Genomic DNA, 12,983 nt, shown 5'->3' with positions numbered 1-12,983 from the left:
AAAGTCATATATGATGTAGTTCAAAACTCCAATGGTTCTATGAGGCTTTTTATGAAAGAGTCCCCTCCCCCCAAGTCCTGCTACTTGCAACAATTTTAGCAGTTTCTTCTAGTATTTGCCTCTCTGTATCCAAATCATTGGCACCTGACATTATTTCTTGATTTATCCATTTTGGATTTGTTGAATTCCTGTTAAGATGGCTGAGGATTAGGGTGTCCCGTACAATCTCCTACTCTTTGCCTTTTCCCGTTTTCGCAGTATGGCAATGACGCGATTCGGGGTTCAAGCCATAGCCATCAGCATGACATTGTTATGACTAATCTAAGTAATATCCTGTGGTTGTGGTTCCTGTTTTAGACAACCAGTTGTTTTACCCAAAGGGAATAATTGCCTTCATTTTACTTGTTCAGTTTCTACACACCTGTCACTTTTCTTCAAAAGCTTCTATAATTTCCCAAACGTCTACCTACCAATATTAATTTCCAAACACATCAGGCAATTCTTCAGTTCCTCTCTTTGGTTTGATTCTGGTTAGTCTTGCTACTGCTGTTGTTTTCTGAGACCTCCCTCCTGGACCCCCCAACCTCATGCTCCAGTGTGGCCCCAGGCCCGTGCAGAGCCTCCCCCGGGGACACCCTTCCACATTGGGGTCTTTCCTTCACCCCAGCTCTGCATGGGAGCCTCTGTTTCCCAGATCCTGAGGCTTCCTGTTTTTATGTTTTACATCATTGTTAGTTTTTATGTTTTACATCATTGTTTCCTTGGAGAACATCCTGCAGTAAATCCAGAGAAAGTGCATATGGAAAGTAAAATGTTTGGGTCCTGGTGTGTCTGAAAAAGTCTTTATTCTACCTTCATATCTGATGAATAGTTTGACTAGATGTAGAAATACAGAAGGAAGATTTGTCACAGAATATGAAAGTTGTTGCTCTGGGAAAGTCTGCCGTCCTATCCATTGTGTGTGACACCCCCAAAACCCTCCAACAGTGGGACCTTTCAGGATCTCTTTGTTCTTCTTGATCTGAGGTTTCAGGGGCTGGGCCTTGATGTGGGTCTTCATAAATTTATCATGCTTTGTATTCAGCGGGCACTTTGGTCTGGAAACTTGTATTCATTTTCAGTTTGGGGGTGGGGGATCTTTTTGTATTATTTCCTTAGTATCTTCTCCCCTGCTGTCTCTGTCCTCTCTTTCTGGAACCCTGTTAATCAGATGCTGGACAAAGCCACCTGCTTTGATACCTTTTCTCCCCAGCTGTCCACCTCTGTCTTTTTAGTTCTACTTTCTGGGAGATTTTGTCAGTATTATCTTTAATCTCAACTCTCGACTTTTGAACCTTTGCTATTGTTTTTTAATTTCCAAGAATTCCTTCATATCATCTGATTTTTCTTTTGATGTTGTTTTTGTCTTAGGAACATCATAGCCTTTCTTATAGCTCTGATACTATTAATTATCACCATGATTATTCTGTTTCCTTCCACTTCTTTGTTCTTCCTGTTTATTTATTTTGGACTCTCTGTTTCCCGTAGGAGGCGTGTCTCAGTTATCTGTGGGTCCTGGTTCTGTCCATTCATACTTGAGAGGGAGGCATTTAGGAGCCAACCAGACGCTGAAGTCACTTGGTGTGTGTCCCTGTGGAGTGATCCGGTCTCAGGCTGGTTCTTTCCATGGGGAACCCCAAGTATCAGTGTCTGGATATCTTTTTGCTGTGGCTCTTCCTTCTCCTCAGACAAGACCCTTCCCACTTCCTGCCCGGGACATGTCCTCCGACGTGCGGGGTTTGGGGGACGGAGTGGCCCCAAATTCCGGGTATCCAATTCCATTTATTCCCTGCACTTCCCGCCTGTCTCATCTCAGCTTCCTGCTCATCTTCTCCAGAGAGCAAACCTGTCATCTCTCCAATAGCAGAAAGGTGAGGAAAGGTGTGTTGCTTTGTTTTGTTATTTTTCCCAAATCAGGAATCCCACCTTCCCACCTTCCTGTCTTTCTTTACCAGGAAGCAGGAAGCACGACCAGGATGGATTTCTCTCTCACTTTCTCTTCCCTCACATCTATTTTCTACAAAAAGAGCAGAAAAATACAGTCCTCATCTATCCAAGTTGTAGAAAATTAAAATATATTCATGAGAGCAAGGCTGGACTCGTTTACTTTAGGGGAGGCAGGAGGAAGTGTGGAATGGGATTCCCTGCCACCCTACTTGATCCGATGTTTCTGATGTGTTTTAACTTACTAAGTTGACGACTGGGTGGTGGGAAGAAAATTTATGGCCGGGGGTGGAAACCACTTGTTTAGAAATCTGTGTGCATGTCCGTGAAAAACTCCCATGGGGAGTCTTTCTGGGACTTTGTGTGTTCCCTGGGAAGAGACATATGCGAAGACTTTTCTATCTGGTGTCCCTCCATGCCCACCTGAAGGGCCCATCAGTCAGCCTCCGCAGGAGGCGGCAGCATGATTGTTATACAAGACGAGAGCGATTCAGTGGACATGGACTCTCATCCCACCTCTTCCTCCACTTCCAGACTCCAGCATTGAATCCTGCCTGCCCTGGACAGGAACTTTCAGGTGAAAATAGAAGTGATCTTAGGGAGAATGGCAAGATAGTATAATCTTTAGATGTTTTGTGGGTAAGAGGACGGTGGTAGCAGTTGTCGAGCATTCATTAGGAAAGCCCTGCACCAGCCCTGCATGTGGCTCTGAGCGGACTTTGCAGTGGTTGTCCTCATTGAAATCTTCTCAACCTACCATATGCTTGTCAACTGCGTTTTACAATGTGATAATCTCATTCGTCTCACGTGAGAGTTGAAATTCCTATAATTTCAGACCATGAAGGAATGCTTTACATTAAGATTCTTGGTTGAGCACAAAGACCACCACCACTGAGTCCCTCAGAGCGGAGAGGTCCTGCAGCTCGCATGAGTTCTGGAGAACATCCATAACACCTGCCACTTGGGGTTCCCGTGGGGCCATTTGTTAGGAACACTTGGAGACCCTCCAATGGGAATCATCCTGAGACTGTTGTTACCCATGATGCTGCTGATAAATGACTTCAGGCCTCTTCCTTCAGCCGCTTAGTCACCTGGGATAAAACGATGCTGAGTGGGAGGAAGGGGGCCACCCCCCACCCTCCTCTGAGCACACATGCACATACCTGCAGTTGGTCACATTTTGTCTTTCCATACCATTTTTCAAAAGATCAAAGAAAGCACATATTATTCAGTAGTAAGGAAGGCAGATGCCCGAAGTGCACACCCAATGACCACAATAACCCAAAGATGTTGTAGCTCCCTCTTACCAAGTAGTCTCAAGGGGAAATGACTATATGCCCACCGGACCACCCTAGATTCCCAGGCAAGATGCTTGCTCAGAAAAACCACCCTGCAGAACCCCTCCTTATATGGCACAAAGAACCTTAGGGACTTCAGCACAGAGCCCTGGATTGAATAAGCCCAGAGGAACATCACACTGCCGCCTCTACATATGCCAGATAGATGGAAACCGCTCTACATCTTTTGGAAGAGACTTCTGCTCCTCCTTCTGTTTTCCCATTTTGTCCTCAGTTAAATGAAAACCCAAATCTCCAGGAAAGTGTAGGACTTTTTGCATGCACCCTTTGTGGGTTTTCTTCTGTTTATTTCCTCTGCTTGAGCAGAAACTCATAAAAGAAGCCACCTCTGAGTAGCCAGAGAAGTCAGAAGAGGCAAAGGTGGAGTTAGTTTTAGTGCTACATGGGAGCACATTTCTCCCAGGAAGATCCCTGGAAACATCTCTTAACTCCTCCAAGGGACAGTCAGTCGGCTTTCAGGTTTTGAAGTACAACGGGAAATTTGAGGAGTGGCCAAAGTTCTGGTGCTCTGTGTTGTCACGGTGTAATTTTAAGGATGAAATCACCTCGGTGGGTGAGGTATAAATATTAATAAAAGGGGGGGAAGTATTATTAACAAGAGACATCAGGGAATTGGGCCAAGACTGCCAGGATGTGGAAGTCTCTTACCAATTAGGAATGTGTCTTCCCACTATTTCTAGATTGCTTCGTATACACACCTGTTAGATCGCTGTGTCGACTCCTCTGAGGACATGCAGTGAGGTGATCCTTGAACTCAATAAATATTGAATAGGAGTGGCAAGAAATAACAATGCAGCTCTGTTTCCATCAGACTTTGCAAGTGTGTGCAGTGTCTGGGGTATATCATTCTTTAATCCTTTTTTTCCTCTTATTGGCTGCATTTCAGCTCTTGCTGTTGTTAATGTTTTCACTGGGAGATTGTCAAGGTCAGGGAAGGTGAAAACTCGCCCCGTTAAAGGTGCTAGTTCCTACTTACCCTGAGGGAAGAGAGAGAACTTGGGTCAGTCAGGTTAGACATTTAAAGGTGCATTTTTGGTAGCATTCCTGTGGATAATAGAACATTACAGTTAATAGTCACCAACAGTGCTCCTGGTAGCATGGAATGGGCTGTGTAAAAATAAAATAAAAGACTTTCCTCCTTCCCTCCACCACACACAGTTAGAGACATTTGCATTTAGCAGATGAATCAAACAGCAAATTAAAAGCTATGTTCGCACTTCAAAGGGTTCTTTTCTGGTGGTTGGTGTTCAGTTGCAGATTAGATGGCGGATGTTAAATATTAGCCCGCCATTGACCATTGGCAGCCACATAGGCATCAATGTTTGACGGAAAAGCACACACACGGCGACACACTAACAAGTGCACACCGACGCTCTCAGGTGGGATTGGAAACAAACATAGTGAGAGTGGAAATGGTCTATCGTGGAAGCCCTGGTCAATGTTCCTGTTAAGTCATTTGTGCACTGTTAAATGATTTACATTCTGATGGGACCCGGTAATCCCAGGACTGCAATTCCAAACATTCCTTCACATCCCAGCACTGACGGTCTGTATCCATCACCGCAGCCGTAAAGCTCTCTCAGCTGGTTAAACATAAAGAATGATTGTCCCCAACTCTGCCATGTGCTCTCGTTAGTCCTCTTAGCCCACACGTCTAAGGCGGTTCAATAGCAAATATTATCATCCATCTTTGAAATTCACAGGCCTGAAAGAGCCTGAATGAAGATATCCCTCCTTCAAAAGATATGTGTTTAAATGCATTGTTTTAAATTATAAGGGGCTCATTCTTGAGTCCCCCAAAATAATTGGAAAATCCATGAATCAGAGTTCGGTGTATAAGGCAAGTGAATAATCACTCTTTTTCTGCTAATTTTGATTATAGCTATTGTTCTGAGAATACACTGGCTGAAACTGAGCCTTTACTGATTTGAGGAAATTCAGACACTACGGGAGGCCCCATACTGGACACGTAGTTGGTTTGTTTGCAACCCTGTAACTGCCATTAAGGCCCTGGGATTTGGGGCAAGTCCCTAACATTTTGGATTTCTGTTCTCAATAAAATTACAGGGTCAAGCTAGCTGGTCTCTAAATCTCTCTGACTCTCTGTCATCTAGTCAGCCACCATAGGATCCAGTGATATTAGGGAAATAAAGATGGACATTTTTATTTTAGCTTGACAACAGAAATATGGTGCTAATTAATTTGTTTATTATTCTTGCTGATAAACTCTAGGTTTCTCTTTGTCTGTAACATATGGGCCGTATATAACTACACAGTATCATGCACTTGAAAGTTTATTAAGAGAGTAGATCATGTTAAGTGTTTCACCGTGAAAAAAAAGAACACGAGGAAATCTTTGGAGGTGATGGACATGTTTATTACCTTGACTGTGGTAATGGTGTCCCGGGTACATGCATGTGTCCAAACTCATCAGGCTGTGCACAGTACACATGTGCAGTTTTGGGGAGTGTTTCAATTATACCTCAATAAATCTGTTTTTAAAAAAAAAGATAGGAAGTCTATACATTTTGGGGGAAAAAAATTGGATTTTTTTCAAAAACCAGGGAAAGGTTTAAGTTCTTTTAAGACCATGTCCCTCAGTGACAATTAAGTATTTGCGGAAGAACTAATAAGACAGATGGCATTTTTAAATTAGACTCTATAAAAGTGCTGACCAACAGAGGTTTCTACGATGATAGAAATGCCCTTTGCGTCTGTGCTGACAACATGGTAGCCACTCGCTACGGTGAACTATTGGGCACGTGAAAGAAATGTGGCTAGTCCGACTAAAGAACAATATTTTAAGATTTTGTTTGATTGTAATTTTAATCTAAAGAGTCACAATCCCGTTGTAGCATTTCTTGCAATAAAGCCTTGCTGCTAGTTCTGAAGTAGAGTTTACAAAGAAAACACAATGGGTTATCAAGTAACCCTCCTGCGGTATTAATAAGATGAGTAGGTTTGTAAAAAGCTGAGGCCTGGTCCACCCCTTCATTGCTCATCAAGATTGAAAGATGAGGCCCAGGATCACTAGTCCAATTGGGCTAAAGACTGTAAGACATTGTCAGGAAGCATTTAGACCAAGTAATTCAACACAGTGGCCACAGGGACCAAAAATGTTCTATGAGTATTTGACCTTCTGGAGAACTCCTCAGAAAAGGAAAACCAGGCCTCATTTTTAGAGAGCTGGCATTTAAATTAAAAAAAAAAAAGTGGTTGTTAAATACCAATCTTGTCTTCCTTGTGGGTTTTTCCTTTCAGGAGCTTATTGACGTTGACAGTGAAGTGGTGTTTGAATTAGCTTCCTATATTTTACAGGTAAGTTCTCCCCTCACCTGCGTATCCCAGGGCCATGCACAGAAAAGAGAGGAAATGAGACTTAGCATGCATGGCCAGGCCAGTGGTTCTATCCACTAACTGTTTGTCGTCTTAACTTTTCCCAGCCGCAAGCTGCAAAGAGCTTTTAGAAACACTGATATCATGGCCATGAATGGGGGCTCCTAGAATTTCAAAATTTTAAAAGACAGCATTTCTCTGTAAAGGAAAGTTGTATGTTTAACCTGATCCTGGAAGAAACTGAGATCATTTAATGAGTCCATTCTGGGGGGGAGGGGTGCCTCTATTCTGGGAAAGGCCACAACAAGAGCTAGAATTAGTCACCAAAGAATCACCTTGTGCCCCCTAGAAAAACAAGGAAAAGCTCTGTAGCTTACACAGAAAAGATGTTGCAGTGTATTAGCTGGAACAATGACAAGATGTGTTGAAATAATATCACTTATTTATTCTTTCAATAAGTATTTATTGAACAACTACTTGGTTCAAAGGATTATGCTAGATTCACTAAAGTTTATACTGTTTCTGCCTCCAAAGTCTTCAGTATAATTGGGAAATAGCCTACAATACAAAGCAAAACAGAGAATGACAGAAGAAATAGATAGTTCTATCCCAACACACATTCAGCTTCAGAATCTTTAAACTAGAAGAAGTTAGATCAGGGCTTAGAGGTTGAAATGCAGCCTTTTTTCAGTATGAATCAATTTCTTTGTATATAACTTTCTAAAGTTTAATTTCATATGTCATATTCAAGTGACAAATGCACACATTCCTTCTTAGTTGTACACCTGTAGCAAATAGGATGACAGCAGCAGGAAGCTGCACTTACCCCGTAGAGGAAATGTCACGATTATAGAATGTGTTTTAAAGTCTGGCTTAGTGTGTTTCACTGATGTTGAATTTTTTTCTTCAACAGGAGGCAAAGGGAGATTTTTCTAGGTGAGTTTCCAAAAGTTTGCTTTTTGTTTTTGCTTAAAAATGTCATCCCTTGCTTCTCTATTAAAAGAAACTATTCTGCCTGTCCCTCATAGAAGGATACTTTATTAATATTATGTATTAAGGATAAGATCCAACTCTCAACTTGTCAATTGAAAAAGATAGATCAGGAAGAGAAGGCATAGTAATGGCACGGAGGAAATTCTATACCACGCGAAAAGCTCAGAGGTTACTAAAAAGCTGAGATCAGACCGCAGTGTCACACGTGGCCACTGTCCTGAGGTTTGTTCACGGGTTGCTCAGGTGTCTCATGGAGCCGGGAATCACCTTGCAGTGTGAATTATGTTTGCAGATAACCAGACAGTCCTAGCGAGTATGGGGACACCTTGTTTTCCTCTCAGTTTAATCCCTGCCCCTCAAAGGACAAAATGCCGTCGTGATGGGAGATTCCAAAAGCGTTACAACACAAATATCCCACCTCCACTTTCCTTCTTAGGATATTTCGTTGGGAAAACATAAACAGACTTAACGACTGGGAACCTGGGAACGGCTTTAATCACCCTGTAAAACTGCAAACTGGAATCTTGTCATTTGTTTCCTTAAGCACTGTGCATTGACCAATATAGCTGAAATGGCCTCAGAATCTCTGCTGATCGTCATAAGCTACACAGAGCAGAGGGAGTAGCCATCCACCAGCAAGAGTGTCTACTCCAAGACGGTGTTAGTCCTGGGCTTTTGTTTGATCAAACTCCTCCTCCAAAAAAAAGTCTGGGACAGCCCATTCTTTAAAATCAAAGTCCAGAGACAAAAAGAGCGAACCACATGTCCAGGAAAGCCGAGTGTCAAGGCACGTAGTTCTGGCCCAAAACAGGAAATTAGCAAGTTGGTATTAACAGCAAACACAAATCGTACCTCTGCTCCATTTGATAACTTGTGTGTTGTCCTTTGCTTTGAGGGATTTGGTTTATAGATGCAACATCAGCCACTTCCATTGGTAGTGCCTATGCTTGTGTAACACAAGGGCTGGCAGACTTTTTCTCTAAAAGGCCACCCAGTCTCTGTTGTAGTGACTCGCCTGTCCCTTTCTAAGTGCAGAGGCAGTGTGATCGTGTTCCAATAATACTTATAGACATGGCAATTCGAATGTCATATAAATTTTCGTGTATCACAAAATATTATTCTTCTTTTGATTTTTCCCCCAACCACTTAGAAATGTAAAAGCCTTTCTTAGTTCACAGACCATATACAAACAAGCGGAGGACTGGATTTGTCCAGTGGGTTGTAGTTTGCCTACACCGATCTAAATGTTATCCCTTCAGCTCTGCTTGAATATTTGCATAGGGAGACCTCCAGTCCCCCTTTATTTAGGTTTCCCAAGTTCTTGGAATAAAGAAGAGGTCATCAAATTTTTAAATAGACGGTGTCTGTAAAAACCTTGAACTTTCTAGGTAGCCAGTAACCATTGACTGAATTTGTTGAATGAGAATGTTTTCAGGTCATAGAAACTATACTTTGATATATTTTTTTTTCTTTGTCACTTTTTATGACCTTCATTTGGCGTTGGAATTTGGGATTTTGATAAGTGCAAGTCCCTATCTACTTATAAAGATTTCTGGAGTCCCGTGGAAAAAAAATGGTTTAAAAACCACGAATCCAATGAATTCCAGTGTCTCGTCTACTTACTCTGAAGATACATTTTTCTCCCCCCTTTTTCATCAGCTCTGAACTCTGCTGTAAATATTATTTATTTTGAGAGTGCCCTGACAGGGTGGAATGCAAACTGGGAACAGCGTCATCTGGCCCCACAGATCATGGGAACGTGTGGCCACAGGGATCGCTGGGGAGGAGGAAGCCCAGGCCTGGCCCCACAGTAATTCATGGCCCCCTAAAGAGCTTCTGGAATGCCAGCTTGTTGGCTGAATTCAGAGAAACAAAGGATCCTGGCCGAGCTTCATTTGTCAAAGTGCTACCTAGCAGTTTGTTTGTAAGGGCAGCTGTCAGGGGAGAGAAATCACCGTCAGGGGAAGGGGAGGTCAGACACCTTTATCCAAAAGGTCAGTTTATCTCATGGCATAAATCCCACACCATGGAAGGCAGAGGCAGTCTATTACATGGGGGTCTCTGATAAATACCCATTTCCTGTAGCAGACCCGTGGTTAGTAAAGCTCTCTTCGGGGGTCCAGAGAAAACAATATGCTTGAGTGGCCTATAGAGTTTTTGGAACGAGAGAATTCATTCTAAATTCCTTGCCATCTACTTCTGGGAAGATCCCAAAACACTAAAGTTGACCACGTTTGGTTTGGTGGCTGAACCAATGAGGCATTTAAGACATCCCATTCTCAGTTTATATAATTTATGCAAATAAATACATATAAATCTATATAAATAAATTCATACATTACTATAGAAAGTTATTTTTGTTATATTAGTAATTAATGCATGACTAGACAACCTTAATTGTGTTTAACTGGATGGCTTTGACTTGTAAACGCTTCCTGTAAATGTCATATGTTTTCTTAAACAACATTAATGACATGTCAGCTTGGAACATACAGAACACTGAAGAAGGCTGTTATATATATATAATGCAAGGTCCAGGGCTGAACTCTAAGTTGGTCTAGAATCTAGGATCAAATAACCTTTTAAATTAACAGTCACACACAGAAGGCAAGTAAGTGTTTCATAGCCCGAGAGGTTCTGAATCTATAACTTCCCAAAAGCCTATTTTCTCCCAAGACGCTGTCATCTGATATTACATTTCAGTGACTATCTACAAATTGCATTTATGTGGAATGAGTATTAAAAATCTACAAATTATGGGAACGATTGCTTTGAAGTACAAGGGAACAGGGGTTATTTTTACAAAAGAGAGAAGTCAAAAGTGCTGATACGCTTTAGTCGCAAGAGAACTACATGAAGACGACCCAAAATCATAACTACTCTTGTGAAACTTCCAGACTCTTCTGTTTCTTCTTTTGGACTTTCTTTTTGCTCAGCAGATCCCTGAAGGCTTATTCTTATATAATTCTCTTTTCTTTCCAGTTGATAGAATTGCTCACTTCCTTGTCTTTTTGAACTTTACAGTGACAAGTTGGGTTTAGCATTGCTGAAAGAAAATGACTGAGGGATAGGTAGATAAGTAGTATTGTCTACAACAGGAAGAAATATAAGCCATAAATGTTCATATTCTAACATACAGTGAGCAAATTTATATGATACCATTAAAGATTCTGGAAACAGTCTTATCTAAAAATACTGTATGTCTTTCACTTTTATTGTTTTCCTTAGCACAGCATGTAGTAATCCTATTTCATTTCCTGGTGCATATACTTGTTAAGAAAAAACCTGGAGTCTATCAACAATCAGGAAATCAATAGATGTGGCATTTCTGTTTAAAAACAATGGATTGAATAGCTTCAGAGCTGTTAACCAAGGCAGTTATCAGGACAAACATTAGGTGCCAGTACAGTTTAAAAACAAAAAGTTCTCATTAGATAATCACTGTTGAACATTAGTCAACTGACAGACATTATCTATGATTTATACATATTTTATTCATCACAAAGACTGTGCTGGTTTGAGTACTGAGCACCGACATGTTCTATTTTAAAACTTAAAAAAAAAAAAAACTCTTGGGTTATTATAGAAAAAATAATATTTTCTTCCTTTAAAGGGTCAGTGCAGAGAATACCTCATTTAATCAACTGACCTGACATCCAGAGTTTCTAGTTATATTCTAATTTAATTTAACAGAAGACTTATCACCACATTGTACTAAGCAAGGTATTAGTACAAGAGCTTGATTTTTTGTTTTGTTTTTTTTTTTCTCTCTAAAGGGACCCTAACTGAAAACCGTATTGGCCAATTTCCTTACCTTGATTTTAAGAATCATCTCACTTTTCACCTTAGGTTACCCCTTCAGATCTTTCTGAAAGCATGCCACAAATTTCTTTTTAAATAACAACAGTTTGCAAAATTGAAGCAATTTAGAAATGCTTCATGCTGAACACAAGTCGTAAATGCCAAAATCACACTACCTTTGAAATAAAGGATCATCCATACATTAACAAGGACACGCAAAAAACATCTGTTCTATAGAATTTTTGGTTAACAAGATTTATTGAAACCAGATCAGCAAAGCTCTGTTCCTCTGGGCTGGCTGGGGGGACATGGAAATATCTTTGTTACAGAGGACCGGATGTACTGATGTTAATCACTAAAGCAGGATTCCTCCAGCATGACATTTATCAGGACCAGTGAGCAAACAGCACCTGCAAAAGACTGATATTGAGGAAATTCTATGTAAAGATCCACGGGCCACATCTTGCCTACCTGGCAGAGCCCATCACATGCTTACGAAGTGACAGAAGCCACCCTGTGTCTGCAGCCTCCCCCTTCCAAATAAACAACAGCGACCAAGGGAAAAGTGAGGTTTTGATTGAATACTTGGAGGTCAGTTTATACGACATCTGTACAAAATTAAATGCTGGTCCAAGAGAGAGAGTTCAGTGGTCGGTGAGAAATCTTAGTGTGTCCCTGAAGTATTGTGTTTCTTTAAAAAAAAAAAAAAAAATCCTGCTTTTAGGAATAGAGCAATGCATTACTCAATCAATACAAACAAATAGCAGCCCTCCCTTCACAAGGGAAATTGATTTTCCTCTCCATTTTAGAAGAGGAGTTGGAGTATTCATTTGTGCTGAAAAATCCCCATTAACTTCTACAGATTGTGTGTTCTTGGGTCCCTGGGAGAGCAGTTAGAGAGCAAAAAACATAAAGAGCTTTTAATATTTTATCTTCGCTAAACCACAGGACTGTGTGGTCACTAGTCTGGAGAAAAAGAAATTTTTATGACAATTTCTAAAAGAGCTCTCTTGATTTTTCTTTTTTTCTTTTGTTTGAAATCCATGCTGCCTTTTTAAAGCTCCATTTCTGAACTGGTATAAACTAAACTTGGCTTACTGGCGTTTGAAAATTCTAGGTTTGTCTTTTTGGTCAAGCCAGACAGTCAGAGGTTAAAGGAAGAACTTTGATGATCAACACAAAAAGAACACAAAGAGCTAATTTTCTCCTGAAAGCCTTTTTTTTTTTTTTAGTAATATAAACATTTGTATCGATTGCTATCTTTAAAAAGATGACCAAGTTATTTTCTTGCCAGCTACAGCATTGAGAGTTAATTAATCTAAAGCAGCAGTCTGTAAATCACAAATCCTAGACTACTACTATCATTACTTTGCACTTACATAAGTGGTTTTTACTACTACGATTCTGAGCAAGCTTGGTTTTAAATCATTATTAGATCATTGGAGTGTAGTTTCCTGTGATGTTTTTAATTGGCCACTTGAAAGGAAACAGCTGGCACGGATCATATGGTAA

The 12,983-nt window shown here is 40.8% G+C and overlaps 1 protein-coding gene across 3 annotated transcripts in view; it reads left to right on the top strand.

Annotated features, from left to right (window-relative positions):
* Positions 1–12,983, top strand: part of FRMD4A (FERM domain containing 4A) — a 181,977-nt gene that overhangs the window by 82,504 nt on the left and 86,490 nt on the right. For all 3 annotated transcript variants that reach the window (XM_045533693.1, XM_045533706.1, XM_045533701.1), the window contains 2 exons: positions 6,603–6,659; positions 7,591–7,613. In XM_045533693.1, the coding sequence (XP_045389649.1) occupies positions 6,603–6,659; positions 7,591–7,613 (80 nt within the window). The remainder of the gene's footprint in view (positions 1–6,602; positions 6,660–7,590; positions 7,614–12,983) is intronic.

The sequence above is a fragment of the Lemur catta genome, chromosome 1 (genome assembly GCF_020740605.2).
Source record: "Lemur catta isolate mLemCat1 chromosome 1, mLemCat1.pri, whole genome shotgun sequence".
In the NCBI taxonomy this organism is placed as follows: Eukaryota; Metazoa; Chordata; class Mammalia; order Primates; family Lemuridae; genus Lemur; species Lemur catta.
The sequence above is the reverse complement of the archived record's forward strand: the minus strand, read 5'-3'. Positions and strand labels throughout refer to the sequence as shown.